Raw genomic sequence first — 17,961 nt, forward strand, 5'->3', positions numbered from 1 at the left:
TGTCATGTTTGGCATCTATTTACTCGGCGTAACATCATCTTTTATATGTTACTGAACAATTCACCAATATGTGTACATGTTTTTGTGCATTAAAATTTTTCCTAAAAATTTGAGCTTAAAAAATTGCTGGCAAGTACTGTGTGACATAAAAAATTGCAACAGCCATCATTTTATTCTCTATGGTCTCTATTAAAAAAAATATGTTTTGGGGTTCAAAGCAATTTTCTAGCAAAATATACAGATTTTTTTCATGTGAACAAAGCGCCATAAAAGGTTTGGTCTTCAAGTGGTAAAAAGAGTGGGTGAGGTGTAGCAGAAGCTTCTAATGTTGGGCCTAAAATGCCAGGATAGCACAACCCCTCCCCCCTCCCAAATGACCCCTTTTTGGAAAGTAGACACCCAAAACTATTTGCTGAGAGGCATGTTGAGTCAATGGAAGATTTTATTTTTTACCACAAGTTTTTGGAAGATGACAAAAAAAAACATTTTTGTACACAAAGTTGTCATTTAAATTATATATTGCTCACACATTCCATGGGTATATGTGGAATTATACCCCAAAACACTTTCTGCTACTTTTTCAGAGTATGGGGATATCACATGCGAGAGGCTTTTTGGCAGTCTAACCACGTACAGGACCCCAATATCCGAAAAGCATCATCAGGGTTTTAAAGGGCTTTATTTCCTCATTACACTTCCTGACTACCTATTACAGTTTTGAAGACACTGAAATGCAGAATAGTATTAACCCCCCCCCCCCCCACTCCCCCCAAATGACCATTTTTTTAAAAGTAGACACTCCAAGGTATTTGCTAAGAGGCATGGTGAGTATTTTGCAGATCTCACTTTTTGCCACACGGTTTTAGAAAATGAAGAAAAAAAACAAAAATGTTTTTTTCTTTTCAAATCCTTGTGACAAAAAAATGAGATCTGCAAAATACTCAGCATGCCTCTTATTAAATTCCTTGGCGTGTCTACTTTCCAAAAAAGGATCATTTGGGGGGGGGGGGGGGGGTTGGTGTTATCCTGGCATTTCAGGGCCTCTGAAACAGTGATAGGAAGTGAAATAAGGAAATTACGCACCTTTAGGCTTTCAAAGGGGTCATTGGCTTTTGAGCTTCTGTATGAGGCTAGGCTCCCAAAAAGTCTCACACTTGTGGCAGTCGCATACTCAATAGACACAGCAGAATGTATTTTGGGGTGTAATTCCACATATAGTTTTTAATGTATAGATTGAGCACACGACATAGCCAAACTGCCTTAGCAATAAGTATGTATTAGGCATATACAATACATACAATCACCTAGCAGGTACAGAAAACCAAGTATGTCATCCAGCATCAAGCATAATACAACAAAGATGTACTCTTCATTGCTGAATAACAGCAAAGAACATGTATACCATATAGGTGTAATGAGCTACACTTAAAATGTATAAGTGCTGATGTTCAGAAATATATACAGAAATGCAATACGCAGAACAGAGTATAAAAGGAAAGCTGAGCCAGATCCTGGTGAAAAGAGAGAGGAGGAGGAAAAAAAACAAAGTTTCGGGGATCCAAAAACCCCCTTTCTTAAGAACCTCCTACCTCATTAGGTGCTGCTATTCAGTTAAAGAAGTGTCTATCTTTGTTGTATTATACTTGATGTTAGATGTCATAATACAAAATTATTGCTAAAGCAGTGAGGCTATGTAGTGTGCTTACTCTATACATTAAAAACTATAGTACTAACAGATTGATACACTGTTCAGAGGCTTGAGCACCCTAAATATTAATATATGATTGGTTGCTGTGTAGTTAATAATGGTATGCAGACCTTTATTGCTAATTACATGTAATTCCACATATACCCATGGCAACTGTGAGCAATATGTCATTTAAGTGACAACTTTGTTTAAATAAAATGTCATTTCTGAAAGACTCAGCATGCCTCTCAGCAAATATCTTAGGGTGTCTACTTTCTGAAAAGGAGTCATTTGGGGGTGTTTGTACTGCCCTGACATTTTAGCACCTCAAGAAATGTGATGAGCAGTCAGAAAGAAAAAGCTGCATAAATTTCAGTATCTATACCATAGTTTGTAGATGCTATAACTTTCACACAAACCAATTATTAAACATTTGCTGGAAGCTTTTTGTTTTTACTAAAGACATGTAGCAGAATAAATTTTGGCATAAATGTATGATGAAATTTGATTTTATTGGATTTTTTTTTATAACCGAAAGTCTTTTTTCATTTATTCCACAAACGATAAAAAAACCCACTGGTGATAAAATACCACCAAAAGAAAGCTCTATTTGTGAGAAAAAAATTATATAAATTTTGTTTGGGTACAGTGTTGCATGACCGCGCAATTACCAGTTAAAAAGCATAATGCTGAATAGCAAAAAATGGCCTTGTCATGAAAAGAGGTAAATCTTCTGGAGGTCAAGTGGTTAAGATGTGACAAGATGGCCACAGTTAAGTTATCACAAGAGGCATGTCTTCAGTTGTAGCCTACACTGCACATGTGATGGTAGACAGCATATAAAAGAAAACATTGTAAAAAACAACATTGGTATTTTTTATTAAGGTCTTATTAATGAATGAATAATGAATGTTTCTAACTTGAGCTTTGTTTGAGAAACAGTTAAATCAGTGAATTTAGTCCTGATTTAATCATAAGCCATTTTCTTATTTGCCTACACAATCTGCCTGTTTTTGGTCACCCTGTGTTTCTTAAAGACGTGCAAGAACATTTAGTAGATGTAGTGGAGAAAGAAGATGCAACAAACTTAACTTAAACCTTCAAAATTTAACTTATAGACAGACATTTGTGTTATGGAGGACAGTAGCAAAAACATAATTCCTGTATACTACTATGTTGTATGGAAGTGTAGTAAATACAAAAGCAGAAGTCATTAGCTCCTAGCAATGCACAGGATCTGGAGGAACCAAGCTCCTCCTCATGAATTCATTTTAAGGCAGTTGCTGTAACTGCATTTTGTAACTATACTCTTGCTGCTCATCCTGAGCAGCTGCATTTTAAAAGCTGACCCCCTATTTTTTGTATGACCACTCTCACTTTTAATGAGAAAATGTCTTACTTTCACTGTAAAATGACCTATACACAGGATGAAAATCACCACATAGGGCTGTTTAAGAGCCTATTGGCCAATAATTGGCTGCCATATCATTCAGTTATCCTTCCCAATACCAATAAAATCTGGATGCATGGGGGTTTATTTACTAAAGCTGGAGAGTCCAAAATCAGACTCCCTTCTGCATAGAAACCAATCAGCTTCCAGGTTTCATTGCCAAAGCTTCATTGAACAAGCTGAGGTTAGAAGCTGATTGGTTTCTATGCAGAAGGGAGTCTGATTTTGGACTCTCCAGCTTTAGTAAATAAACCCCATGGTGTCCACATCTCTATAATGGGAAACTATGTTTGGCCTACTGCACAATGAGACTGAATAATATATGGCCAATAACAGTAAAGTCCCCTAACAAATTTAGCAATACTTGGGTGGTATATTAGTGCTGTCTAGCATCTTTCAAAAATTAAACATCAGGTTTGGGTGAACTGATCCTTTAACACCACTATACAATCACTGCTGTGTTCTAGTTGCGATATGTAACACGGTCTAGGTATTTAGGCTTTGCTGTGGTTTTTTTTTTACAGAGGCTGGTAGCAGCCTGGAATAAGTCAGCCTTGGAGTGAGGTAGTGAATTCACAACAGGCTGGGAGGCTCTACAGGTCAAGGCTTCTGGAGCCCTCCCTCCCTTCCAGAAACTTAGAGAGCCTTCTGGAAGAGGGGTGAAGGATGGAAGGAGGCCCAGATCTGCCTGTTTGAGGGACCTTGGCCATTTCCCAGACAGGAGGCCAGGCATGGTGACCAAGGGCAACCCTTAAACATGGCAGAACCTGGGGAGCAGATGTGTAGAGTCGGGTGGAAGATGGACTGAGAGGAAGGTTGGGAGGGGGCCCCAGGGAGGAAAGCCTACCTACAGACTGGTTTTTGGCCAGGAGGACCTCCACTGTACCACTGTCCATTTGTGAGTACATCCTGAGCAGCAGGGAAGGAGCCAGCTCAGCAAAAGGACTGAAAGCAGCTACCAATCCACCATACTGACAGGTCAGGACAGTGTGAGTAGTCTTACACCCCGTGGGCCAGATAAAGGGAGAGGGCGGTCAGGTGCAAGACCCAAATAGTTCTCATCTGGGTCTATTTCATTGTTAGATCTTGGAATCCCTTACCCAGGGATATCCTCAGTGCAGCGGAACGAAGAGAAAGAATCTGGGGTCTGAGGAGGTACACCAGTGGGGCTATTTTAAGATCCACATCTTTTTGTACAGTGTACAGGTTGCTAAGAAGTTTGTCCTCAAGTTTGCAGTTCCTTGGGCATCCCATATACCCCTAGACCCCATCCGAGTTGTTAACCCCTAATAAAAACAACTAAAAACCAGCTCAAGGACTTTTTACTGACTATAAGTGTGCAGGTGGAAAATGTGTGTCGCATGGCCATGCAGAGCTTAGGGGGGACCAAAACAAATCCAGCAAACCTCAAGAGGGTAGTGTTACACATATATAAACAACTCTGTAACTATGTAACCCTGTTTGTCAATCTCTCCTCTGGCTTCCACTTACCAAAGGGATAAAAGGAGAAATACTAACAGCTTACAAAGCCATCCTCAACTCAGCCCCCAGCTAGATCACTAACCTTGTATCACAATACCAACCAAAGCGTTCTCTTTACTTCTCCCAGGACCTCCTGCTCTCTAGCTCCCTTGCCACCTATTCCCATGTTTGCCATCAGGACTTCCCCAGAGCCTTTTCTCATCCCTCAGAACCTCTCACCCCAATCAGTCCAAAAATCTCCTATTCTATCCACCTTTATGCAGTCACTATCTCTTTAGAGAAGCCTATCCCTTCTCCATCCAACAAATACTTTTTTTATTTTCTCCATTAGCTCTTCCCCCACAGTTATTACCTTTTGTATCACTTTATGCTCCCTTTTAGATTGTAAGTTCCAATGAGCAGGGCCCTCTGATCCCTCTTGTATTTAATTGTATTGTATATGTACTGTCTCCCTCAATTTTGTAAAACAATGTGCAAGCTGTTGGCGCTATATAAATCCTGACTAATAATAGCTCCAGTCTTCTTTGATCTGAAGGCAGATCTTAAAGGCAGCACAACCAGACTTGTTTCCAAAAAAACAGCCACAATGTGTTATACTTTGCTTGCATGATAGAATACATTTTGCTTTTTCCCAATTAACACATCCTTTGTTGATTTGCTCAGCTCTGCTGCTTTTCCAAGTAACCGGTGTTTGTGTTTTCAGGTTCCTGTCACTGTGGAAAGTGCATCTGTTCACCACAGGACTGGTATGTTTCTGGGGAATTCTGTGAATGTGATGACAGGGACTGCGACAAACATGATGGCCTTATTTGCACAGGTAAACAGGATGTTAGATACGATTTAAAGTACTTGTCAAAACTAGACTTCTCCACATCCCTGCTCTTTTATTTGTGATTCCTCAACAACTCATCCATATTCTGTGTGGAAAGCTTTGTTTTCCCCAGAAATGCAACCTTTTTCTGGGTTATTTTATACAGTTTGCTATAAAGCACTATATTGTCATATTTTATTCTCTTGAATAGATGACAAAGTTTGTTTAACAGTTTGAAATTCTCTAAGACATTTGAAACAGTTAAAATTTTCATTTTGTCTTGCAGCAGGCGTGCCATATTTTCCATTAGGCTTGGAAACTTGCCTAGCCCCATGGCCACTTAACACTTTATATATTAATAAGTTATCTTTCTTATATAGGGCAGTTAGTTCACTGCAACCTGTAACAAGACAAAGGAGCCTTTAAAGTGGGCTTGGCATACAATAATGAACAATCTGCCAATTACATAAAAACCCAACAAAATCTGAGGTAAAATTTATGGTTACTGTTACACTTACCTAAGGTCAGCTAAACAAATCTCCCCTATGTATGAAATACCATAACAAAGCCTACCACGTGAAACAGGAGTATGCACTGCATGCTGGAAAATTTCTGAAAGCACAATTGAAGGAAAATTGGTATGAAAAAAAAAAAGTTTATACTAAATACATGTGACTTTTTCTATCTGCTGAGGGAACACACATATTAGAAGTATATAGCTGTGGCAACAAAAGTGTGTTTGGCTATGTGCAGACATACCTTCCTTTTGCACCTGTAGTTAATTATAAATTTTTTTTAGCCAGTACTACATCCAGCACAAGACTAACTTATATTTGCATAATGATAAAACTTTACTTCTTCATAAATGCATTGTATAAATGTTTTCTAAGTTTTTCAAAAAGGACACTTTATTTGAAAACTATTTAAAAAAAACAGGTGCTATTTGAAAAATATACACAATAGTGGCACCCAAAATAAGTTGACCCCTGAAAGTGTCTGGTCACACCTGAAAGTATATGTGTATGTGTATGTGTATGTGTGTGTGTATGTGTGTGTGTGTCCCTTAAAGGGAGCCTAACCCAAATAACAGGGCTTCTGTCTAGCTTCTGTCTAGAATACATCCCCTCAGTGTCCTGTACAATATATATACATACAGTATATATTTATATCTATACATGTACATTATATACAATACTGTTAATAAATGAAATTAGGGGAATTATAATTTTAAAGAATGTGAAAATTACAAGGTGTGGATTATTAGAAGGGAAGTCCAGTTTTAGGCAATATGCCCTTCAGAGGAGGAATGCTTGTTGGCTGCTATTGCAATCACGAGGCTATGGTTTACTTTTCAATATGGGGATAATAGCTGGAAATAAAATATGTGGTCACTTTCTACCAATGTTTTTTTCCTGATTATCTTTTTTTAAATGCAAAGTTGCATCATGTGAAAAATGCCCTAGAGATCTAATGATCACTGCATCATCTCATTGTGAAAATCAGACATATTGCATTTTTGGGAGACGATCTTGCCTTATAGTTTCAGAAGCACGTGATGCCCTTGTATGATCCCAGCCATAATAAGGGGCAGCTGATGTGGCATTGAAAAAATTAGAAATATTTAGTGGCATAGTACATTTTCACACATTCCTTTTCATATGTAGAAGGCAGAAAAAGGTGGCAATTTTGTCACAGGTCTTAAGCTGCTACTTAAAATGTAAGAACATGTGGGCCTTTGAAAATGTCTTGAGCAACAGAAGGGGTTAACTTCAGTCTTCAGGTGCAGCCAGTGCAGATGAGTACAGCAATGTATCCATCTAACCTACTATAATGCTAGTGAAGAATAAAAGACAGCATGATTACAGTGTGTGGCATAGCACTTTGCTAAGAGCTCTGCTGAAAAGATGCTATTAGTTGGCTGAAAGTCTATATTTCCACTGGCTGCTAAATCAAATGCAAAGTGCTCCACACAAAAAGGGAATATTTAAGTGACCAGTTATAGGGTTTTGATTATGACCTGCTACTTTTTAATAAGATATTTGAAGTAGCACATTTTGAATGTGACAATTAAACTCCTATTCAATTTGTTTTTAGGCAACGGGATATGTAACTGTGGCAACTGCGAATGCTGGGAAGGATGGAATGGAAATGCCTGTGAAATATGGCTTGGAAATGAATCTCCCTAAATGCGAGACCTAAAAAGAATACATTTTTTAAAGTATTTCTATCGCAACTATAGGCTGCTAGCAAACATAAAACAATAGCAGAGTATATTTACCATCACTTGACCTGCTTAAATTGACTGTTCCAAGTCTGTATCTTTATAGACTTAATTTCAACTAACCTTGAATTATTTGCATCTGTGCAGTCTGTGAAGGGAATAGTAAAAGAGATGGTTTTCTTGCATAATTTACATGGTTGTCAGGATATCGCATCATCAGCCCACGCTAAGTGAATGGGAAAAAAGAAAAAACAGCTGGTACAGGTTAAGAAATGTGCACAACTTAAAAATGCCACAAATGTGGGTCTGGAACCCACTCAAGATTGATGACCAATCCCTAGACATTACAATGTAATCATTTAAACTGGTAATTTCTGTGATTACACTGTTAAGTTAGCTTGTATAATACTATTGGTTTATTATATTAATATAGGACATGTATAATAAGCTCCCAACTTCTGCAATGAGAAAGAAATGGTTATATGGATTGCTGTTTTAATAAATATTATCTAAAGTGTGTCTTGTGTTTATCCTGTTTTCTTGTTCGAAAAGTTTGATTGATTTTTACATCAATAAAGACACTTGGAACGCATTGAACAATGCAGACTAGATATCATACAGTGAAATCACAATCACATCAATTGACCCATCAAGAAATGAGGCAGCAGGTTTATAGGTATGTGAAAGCAGCAAAGTGACAAGACCTTGGATCCCTATGGTGACATTATCAAACAAGCAGCAACGTTATACATGTAGAATCACTCATGCTTGAGAGGAACACCAGGTAAAATGAAAAAATTAAAGATGAGAGTCTGAAAAATACAGGCATTCAAATAAGTGGATAAAGAGGGATGACAAAGTGGGAAAGGGGTGGGGTGTCTTGGGGGTGCGTATACACAAAAACATTTTTGCATAGTGTGATTTATACACATTGGCCTCTATCTTCTTCCCTGATATGATATCTCTCATTACTTGTGTGCTTCTCACTTTCTGTTCTACTAGGCCATTCAGCCCACGTAATAATTGTTTCTTCTATAGGCAGATACATTTTGGCTGCAGAAATTCTTGGAATAAGCTCAGATAGCAATTATGAACAGATACAGAAAGGTTTATGGTGAATAAGAGGAAAATATGAATCTTCACCAGCACACCTTGGTATAGTGGTAATCATGTCCTTTATTCACATAACGTAACAGGCATCACAGGCTGATCTGTGGGGAATAATGCACTAACATGAGACATGGAGCCTAAATAGTACCAACAACAAAACAGAAACAGACATTTACAAAGCTGGGATGTAAAAATGATCTCATAGCCCCTCCAACACTAAACCTTTTCTGTGGCTGTGTGTTTTTAACCAAAATATATCTAAATCATTTGAAGGGACTCCCATTTCATATAAAGGTGTAGCTCTACCCCCAAAAGAGCAGCTTATTCAGATGGATCCTCTGTTGCTGGGCTCGACCTCCTCAAAAATCTTGAGCCCTTCTGACACACCCAGATGAGTGTTCAAACCCACAATATTTCAATGAAACCCCAATATCGCCAATGAATGCCCAGCAACAACACAGTATTAAGATCACATTTACACCCAGGGATTGTAAAAATAGTTAAAAATCTGATTGTATTATGAGGAGTAGGGATAAATGGATAAAAGTATCAAGTTGTTAGGGACAATATGCATGCTTTTAGCTATATCAATTAATTAGGACAGAAAAGTCATTCCAAATATAAGATAACTCCTGCTATTGAGATCAGTGTAAACTGTGAACATGCCACCTACAGTGCAACAATGATCAACAGAATAAAGGGTAACAAATGTAAAGAGGTTAGTCTGTCAACATGCACTAATAGCCTAGAGCAGTCTGGTAAACACAATAAAACTATGACTAGATAATGACAAAACCAGGCCTATAATAAAGAAAAAAAAGGGGGGCAGTCTCTGAGTGTTTCTTCTGCCGGTATGGTTAGGGCCCCTTAATAGGAGTTGGTGCACTTTATATTTGTCCCACTGGATTTTTGTATAAGAGGATGCTAAAGCAGCTATGAAGTAGTCTTTCCTCAAGCTGAAGAATAGATAAGGCTCAACAGAGACAGTAGGGCATAATGGTCGGTTTGAGCTAGTGAGGATGCAGTATCTGTTTAGAGAATTGAGAGCAGTCTAAGGTAATGCAATGCTAAGCGTAATTCTCACGCTTTCAGCAACACAGTTCAGCAATCAGTAACACTCCTGGGTCGATAGCCCTCTCACAGTACAGGGTACAACTGATGACATGCTAGGTGGAAGGGGCCCCCTCTGTCTCTCTCCCTGCACCTCCAGTGAGCAGCAATGCAGGTGGTGGTAAACAACATCTCCAGCACTCCTGTAACAACAGCATAAGAGCTGCAGGTGGTACCCAAACCTGAGCTGCAGTGGCTTTGAGTGCAAGTTTCCCGTAGCTGGGTCCCTGATGAGCTAAAATTTCTTCTGCAGAGGTCCTCTCTTGCTCACTGCCCAGCGCCAAAAAGCCCTGAACTTCCCAGGAAAACCAATAAAAACAGTCCAACTCTCCTCCTCAGTGCCTCTTGGGGCCTGCAGTTCATGTTCCACACACAGTTCTGCTCTCACTGCTCTTATAAACCATATTGCCCAGAGTGTAAACTGATAGTTCTGCCCTTCCCTGCACTGGATTGGGCAGGAAGTGCTGTTAAGGAGTGGGCAGGAAAAAAAAAGTAAGGGTGGGTGGGGGGTTTTGCACAGACAGCCCGTCTGCTGCTACTATGTACATTTCAAATGCAGCTGTAGTGGGGGATCAGAGACCATAGCCAGTGACTCCTGGCTACATAAAATACCAGAGACTTCTCATGCATAGTGGACTTTGAACAAGGCTGGCTCCTTGTTACAATGGATAGTCAATATATAAAAAAACGGTACAATAAGTCATTTAACCAAGACAAGATTAACATGATGACCAATGTATTATTAAAGGAAAAGGAGTTGGTAATCAGACCAGCGGACAAAGGGGGAGGAGTTGTGGTCATGAATAAATCAGACTATTTAATGCAAGTGCAAAATATCCTTCAGGATAAAGACACCTATTTAGAACTTCCGAGTAACCCTCTTTTGTCATACAAAAAAGCTTTAAAGGTTCTGATAAAAAAGGGATCCGATTCCGGAATCCTGAATAAAAAAGAGCGTGATTTTTTGTGCCCTACGGTACCCAGACTTCCGGTCCTGTACTGCCTGCCCAAGATCCACAAGGACCCGATTAACCCTCCAAGTCGCCCCATTGTGAGTGGCATAGGGTCCTTGTGCTCCCGGGTTGGTGAATATATTGATTGTTTCCTACAGCCATTAGTCCGCAACACGCCATCTTTCCTGAGGGATTCAAAACAAATCCTGGTTGAGATCATGGACATTAAAATAGAGAAGCCTACCTTTGTGGTAACGGCGGACGTTGCTTCGCTCTACAGTAATATCAAGCATGCAGATGGTTTAGAGGCGGCAGAATATTATCTGAATGAGGCCATAGACATACCACACATTCAGAAGCAATATTTATTGGAACTATTAAGCTTCGCAATGAAGCACAATTACTTTTGGTTTGACAATAAGTATTACCTGCAGACCACAGGCGTAGCAATGGGCGCGAAATTCGCTCCAAGCCTAGCGAACATCTTTATGGCAAGATGGGAGGAGGAGGTGATATATTCCATGGAGTGGCCACATTTGCGTTTTTATCGACGCTACATAGACGATATAGTGTTGCTATGGGATGGCGATGACTCTTCACTACTCAATTTTTTTACCACTCTAAACTATAACAACCTAAATATTAAGCTCACTTTCAATTATAGTTACAGTAGTATTGATTTTCTGGATCTCACCCTCATTAATGACGGCACTAGAATTACCACCAAAACCTTTTTTAAAGGTACAGACAGAAATGGGTACATCCCAAAAGACAGTTGCCACCTGCCTAGGTGGCTGGATAACATTCCCAGGGGACAATTCCTTCGGATAAGGCGGAACTGTGGTGCTATGCAAGACTACATTGCACAATCCAACATTCTTAGAACTAGATTCATAGAAAAGGGCTATGACAGCCAACTACTGGATATGGAGATTGACCGAGTGGCTAGTTTGGACAGGGCCAATCTGTTAACTACACAACATAAAACCAATAAAGAGATTTTCTGTCCTTTTACAACTGCCTTCTCGATGCAATATAAAGAAGTTGCCACTATCATTAAGAAGAACTGGAACATTCTTAAGAACGACCCGGTGATGTGTAAAGCCTTACCGGAACACCCAGAAATCATCTATAAAAAAGCACCAGCATTAAGAAACAGACTAGCCCCCAACGTTGTCAATCCTCCTAAGCAATTGACGTTTGACTTTCTAAATAGGAAAGGGTTTTTTCCTTGTAACAGATGTATGATATGCATTTGTAATGGCATTCACAAGAACCCGATAAAAAGTTTTTGTTCAAATGCTACCGGTAGATCATTTGACATTCAGTCTACTATTACGTGCTACAGCTCCTATGTTGTCTACCTTTTGGAATGTAGTTGCGGGAAGCAATATGTCGGTAGAACGACAAGGAGACTGCGAGACAGGCTGAGGGATCACCTGGTCAATATTAAGAAAGGTTACAAGGAGCACTCCTTGTCTATGCATTACTGCCAGAGACACAATAAGAATCCACACTCCCTGCGATTTGTGTGTATAGATATCATCAAAAGTAACTGGAGAGGTACCCACAAAAAACGCGCGGTCTCTATGCTTGAGACCAAGTGGATTTATCTTCTACAGTCCCAAGCTCCACAAGGACTAAATGTAGAATTAGATATCAATTGTTTTATCGATACCAGTTGATCGATCTTTAAGTACTTTTCATGATCTCACTTCTTAATCAGATTACTTTTACTTTGCCTTTATCTGTATTCCTATTTGAGTGTTTAGATCGCTTTTAAAAAAAGTCGATGCACCTTTATCTCTTGATCGCTTTAACATATTCGATGCACCATAATCTCAGTACGTTTGGTTTTATAATGGTATATTTTATGGGTATTACTTTTTAACCAGATGGTTTTTAATCCATACGTTTGTCATATTTGATGTATTTGGTTTTTATCTGCATCTTTATTCAGTGCCATAATCGCTTCATATATGAGATCCCACTCATTTATATTTTTATAACCTTGCCTTTCACCAGGCCGTTTTTTGCTACAAGGGGGCACACAGTATGGTCCATGCATTACTATACTTGCCCCGTGCGTTTTTAGGATTGCAGTATCTTATTCCCAGTAAGATTACTGCAGAACCAACACCTATATGTCTATATATTCATGTTGGTCTTCTTTAAAATGGCCGCCGCGGACGCTACTGCGCATGCGCGAACGGCCGATCGCTACTGCGCATGCGCGAACCGGCAATAACGGTGCCGCCGCATTGCAGTGATTTTGGCGCCTTTTTAGGTTTAAAACACCACACTTAACACTGGCACAGTCCCCTCTGATGATGTGTACTTACACGATACGCGTTAGGGAAGTGCCAAGCTATGTTTATCTTATGTACATGTACCTCCGGTCTGGCCGTTTATAAGCAGCTGTACCTTTTGCTAGTAAGTTCTTTTCTGATTGTTCATTTCTAATAAACGTTATCACACTATTTGAGGCCTTTTTCCACGGGCTCTTTATTTCTGGGGAGCCTGTAAATCCAGAAGGTCCTGGGACTGTGCCTAACAAGAACACATCTGCAGTGACATCCCTGGATCCTTGATACAGCTTCTCCTGGAACCGATGACATCTAGTGGTCACCCTATAGATGACACCCACCTGATCCATTAACACAGTGGCTGGACACAGCTTCCATCCGGACAGATGACATCTAGTGGTCACCCTATAGATGACACCGCCTTGCTCCAGTGATACAGTGGCTGAGTACCAGGGACAGGTCTTAAATGTCCCATGCGCTTTAACATGCGCTATCTGGTTAGTGCATTACTTGGCTATTCTTTATCATTTCTGATATCTACTATCTCTGGCTCCTCAAGCGTTGGAGACTGTATACGTATTTAGCACATCTGATGAACTGACGCCGTCTTTTTGCCGATCCACATTCATATGGGATCTATCATATGTGTAATCATTGTTTTAAGTTAGCGCTGCACTTTCATATTTTACAATATATACAATTGTGTTCAAAATAATAGCAGTGTGTTGAAAAAAGTGAATAAAGCTCAAAATCCTTCTAATAGCATTTATTTCCATACACACAAATGCATTGGGAACACTACACATTCTATTCCAAATCAAAACATGAAGAAAAATATATCAAATTTGTGTTGTTCCTCTAAAAAAATTGAAGAAAAGTGAATATTAGACTGTTCAAAAAAAATAGCAGTGTTTGTATTCTTCTTTACAAACTCAAACATTCACTTTATAAACTGAAAAATGTTTGAAGATTTTGCTTTCCTTTGGATCACTTAATTAATATTTAGTTGTATAAGCACTGTTTCTGAGAACTGCTGTACATCTGTGTTGCATGGAGTCAACCAACTTCTGGCATCTGTGAACAGGTATTCCAGCCCAGGATGATTGGACTACATTCCACAGTTCTTCTCTATTTCTTGGTTTTGCCTCAGAAACTGCATTTTTGATGTCACCCCACAAGTTTTCTATTGGATTAAGATCCAGGGATTGGGCTGGCCACTCCATAACGTCAATCTTGTTGGACTGGAACCAAGATGTTGCACGTTTACTGGTGTGTTTGGGGTCATTGTCTTGGAACACCCATTTCAAGGGCATTTCCTCTTCAGCATAAGGCAGCATGACCTCTTCAAGTATTCTGATGTATTCAACTGATCCATGATCCCTGGTATGCGATAAATAGGCCCAACACCGTAGTATGAGAAATATCCCCATATCATGATGCTTGCACAACCATCCTTCACTGCGTTCACAGTGTACTGTGGCTTGAATTCAGTGTTTGGGGGTCATCTGACAAACTGTCTCCGACCACTAGACCCAAAAAGAACAATCTTACTTTCATCAGTCCTCAAAATGTTGCGCCATTTCTCTTTAGGCCAGTCAATGTGCTCTTTGGCAAATTGTAACCTCTTCAGCACGTCTTTTTTTCAACAGTGGGACTTTGCGGGGGCTTCTTGCAGATAGCTTGGCTTCACATAGGCATCTTCTAATTGTAACAGTACTCACAGGTAACTTTACACCTTCTTTGATCTTCCTGGAGCTGATTGTTGGCTGAAGTCCTTGCCATTTTGGCTATTCTAATTATTCGAATGGTAATTTTTCGCTTTCTTTCACGTCTTTCAGGTTTTGGTTGCCATTTTAAAGCATTTGCAATCATTTTAGCTGAGCAGCCTATCACTTTCTGCACTTCTTTATATGTTTTCCCCTCTCCAATCAACTTTTCAATCAAGGTACGCTGTTCTTCTGAACAATGTCTGGAATGACCCATTTTCCTCTGAATTTCAGAGAGAAATGCACTGTAACCAGCATGTACAACATTTGCTGCCTTCCTTCCTTTCTTAAATAAGGGCAAAAATTGCCACCTGTTTTTCAAAGAATGAATGACCTCACTAATAGAACTCCACACTGCTATTATTTTGAACATGCCCCTTTCAATTAGTGATTCAATTACACAGAATCAGCAGCATGCATGTCATGACTGTTGGGTCTGTTGGATTTCTATTACTCTACTACACATGCTAGTAAATTATTTGCCATGTAGAAATATAATTTCTACCAAAAACAGTGATTGATCAGGTTAGTGATGTCTGACTGCTATTATTTTGAACACAACTGTATATATATATATATATATATATATATATATATATATATATATACAGTGGGGATCGAAAGTTTGGGCACCCCAGCTAAAAATTTGTATTAATGTGCATAAAGAAGCCAAGGAAAGATGGAAAAATCTCCAAAAGGCATCAAATTACAGATTAGACATTCTTATAATATGTCAACAAAAGTTAATTTTATTTCCATCATTTACACTTTCAAAATAACAGAAAACAAAAAAATGGCGTCTGCAAAAGTTTGGGCACCATGCAGAGTTAATATCTTGTACTGCCCCCTTTGGCAAGTATCACATCTTGTAAACGCTTTTTGTAGCCAGCCAAGAGTCTTTCAATTCTTGTTTGAGGTATCTTTGCCCATTCTTCCTTACAAAAGTCTTCCAGTTCTTTGAGATTTCTGGGCTGTCTGTCATGCACTGCTCTTTTAAGGTCTATCCATAGATTTTCAATTATGTTGAGGTCAGGAGATTGTGAAGGCCATGGCAAAACCTTCAGTTTACGCCTCTTGATGTAACCCCCCCCCTGGATTTCGAGGTGTGTTTAGGATCATTATCCATTTGTAGAAGCCATCCTCTCTTTAACTTCAGCTTTTTTCACAGATGGCATCAAGTTACCATCCAAAATTTGCTGAAATTTTATTGAATCCATTTTTCCTTCTACTCGTGAGATGTTTCCTGTGCCACTGGCTGCAACACAACCCCAAAGCATGATTGATCCAACCCCATGCTTAACAGTTGGACAGAGGTTCTTTTCATTAAATTCTGTGCCCCTTCTTCTCCAAACGTACCTTTGCTCATTCCGGCCAAAAAGTTCAATTTTAACCTCATCGGTCCACAGAACTTGTTTCCAAAATGCATCAGGCTTGTCTATATGTTCATTTGCAAAGTTCAAACGATGATTTTTGTAGTGAGGACGTAGAAGAGGTTTTCTTCTGATGACTCTTCCATGAAGACCATATTTGTACAAGTATCTCTTTATAGTGGAATAGTGTACCACAACTCCAGTGTCTGCCAGATCTTTCTGGAGGGATCGTGCAGTCAAACGTGGGTTTTGAATTGTTTTTCTTACAATCCTGCGAGCTGTTCTGTCTGATATTTTTCTTGGTCTTCCAGATCTTGCTTTAACTTCCACTGTTCCTGATGACTGCCATTTCTTAATTACATTCCGAACAGAGGATATTGACATCTGAAAACGCTTTGCTATCTTCCTATAGCCTTCTCCAGCTTTGTGAGCGTCAACTATTTTCAGTTTCAGTTTTCTAGACAACTGCTTAGAAGAACCCATGGTGCTGATTGATGGGCAAGGTCAGATGAGTCTGGGCATTTAAAACCTTTGAGATTGACTTCACCTGGTCTTCCCAGATGATGATTGAGAACAATCCATGACACTGGCAGGTCTCAGCTTGGCAAAGGGGGCAGTGCATGCTATAAATTCTGCAGGGTGCCCAAACTTTTGCAGACGCCATGTTTTGGTTTTCTGTTATTTTGAAAGTGTAAATGATGGAAATAAAATCTAACTTTTGTTGACATATTATAAGAATGTCTAATCTGTAATTTGATGCCTTTTGGAGATTTTGCCATCTTTCCTTGGCTTCTTTATGCACATTAATACAAATTTTTAGCTGGGGTGCCCAAACTTTCGATCCCCACTGTATATATATATTTTTATAGGTACTTGTAGAGTGCCATCAATTTATGCAGCTCTTTACATATATATTGTACTTTCACATCAGTCTCTAACCCTCAAGGGGTGTACAATCTAAGGTCTCTAACTCACATTCATATACTAGGACCAATTTAGACAGTATCCAATTAACCTACCACAGGGGTGTATTTACCACAAGGCAAACAAGGCACTTGCCTAGGGCGGCATTTTTCAGGGGGGCAGCACCTGCCCCTAGAAGAAGGGATGAAAGAAGGAACATGAGCACCAAGGGAACCAGGTGGGATCCAAAAGAGGCTGCGGGCTGTTTGATGGTGTATGTAGAGCCTGACCCTCGCTCCCGGGGATGTCCAGAGCTGTGAAGATGAATTTTTCTCTATCATCGGAGGGGGGGTAGTGGAAGGCTCTCCCAGGTGGGGTGTAGGGTGTCGTTGGTCAATGTCATTCTCTCTTCGTGGATGGGGGAAGGAGGGGTTGTGTTGATCAGTGTCCGTAGGGGCAGACATATTTTGTGTTGCCTAGGGCAGCACAAAACCTTAATACACCACTGACCTACCAGCATGTTTTTGGATTGTGGGGGGAAACCAGAGTACCTGGAGGAAACCTACACAGGCACAGGGAGAACATGCAAACTCCAGGCAGGTGGTGCCGTGGTTGGGATTCAAACCGACGACCGTAGTACTGCCAGGTGGAAGTGCTAACCATTTAACCACTGTGCTGCCCAGTGTATATATACACTAATACTAAATGGGCCTATGATGTCTGTTGTTTTGTTTAAATACAGGAAAAGATTTGTGAAGATCCTTATTTTCCTATGATTGTATAGTGGCCCCA

General features: G+C 39.7%; 1 protein-coding gene across 1 annotated transcript in view; it reads left to right on the forward strand.

Annotated features, from left to right (window-relative positions):
- Positions 1-8,168, forward strand: part of ITGBL1 (integrin subunit beta like 1) — a 321,794-nt gene extending 313,626 nt beyond the window's left edge. The window contains exons 10-11 of the mRNA XM_089679952.1: positions 5,323-5,436; positions 7,525-8,168. Coding sequence (XP_089536078.1) covers positions 5,323-5,436; positions 7,525-7,616 — 206 coding nt within the window. The 3' untranslated portion in view covers positions 7,617-8,168. The remainder of the gene's footprint in view (positions 1-5,322; positions 5,437-7,524) is intronic.
- Positions 8,169-17,961: the final 9,793 nt, after the last annotated feature.

The sequence above is a fragment of the Staurois parvus genome, unplaced genomic scaffold, assembly GCF_062004578.1.
Source record: "Staurois parvus isolate SC_StPar_1 unplaced genomic scaffold, SC_StPar_1.0 ptg000233l, whole genome shotgun sequence".
NCBI lineage: Eukaryota > Metazoa > Chordata > Amphibia > Anura > Ranidae > Staurois > Staurois parvus.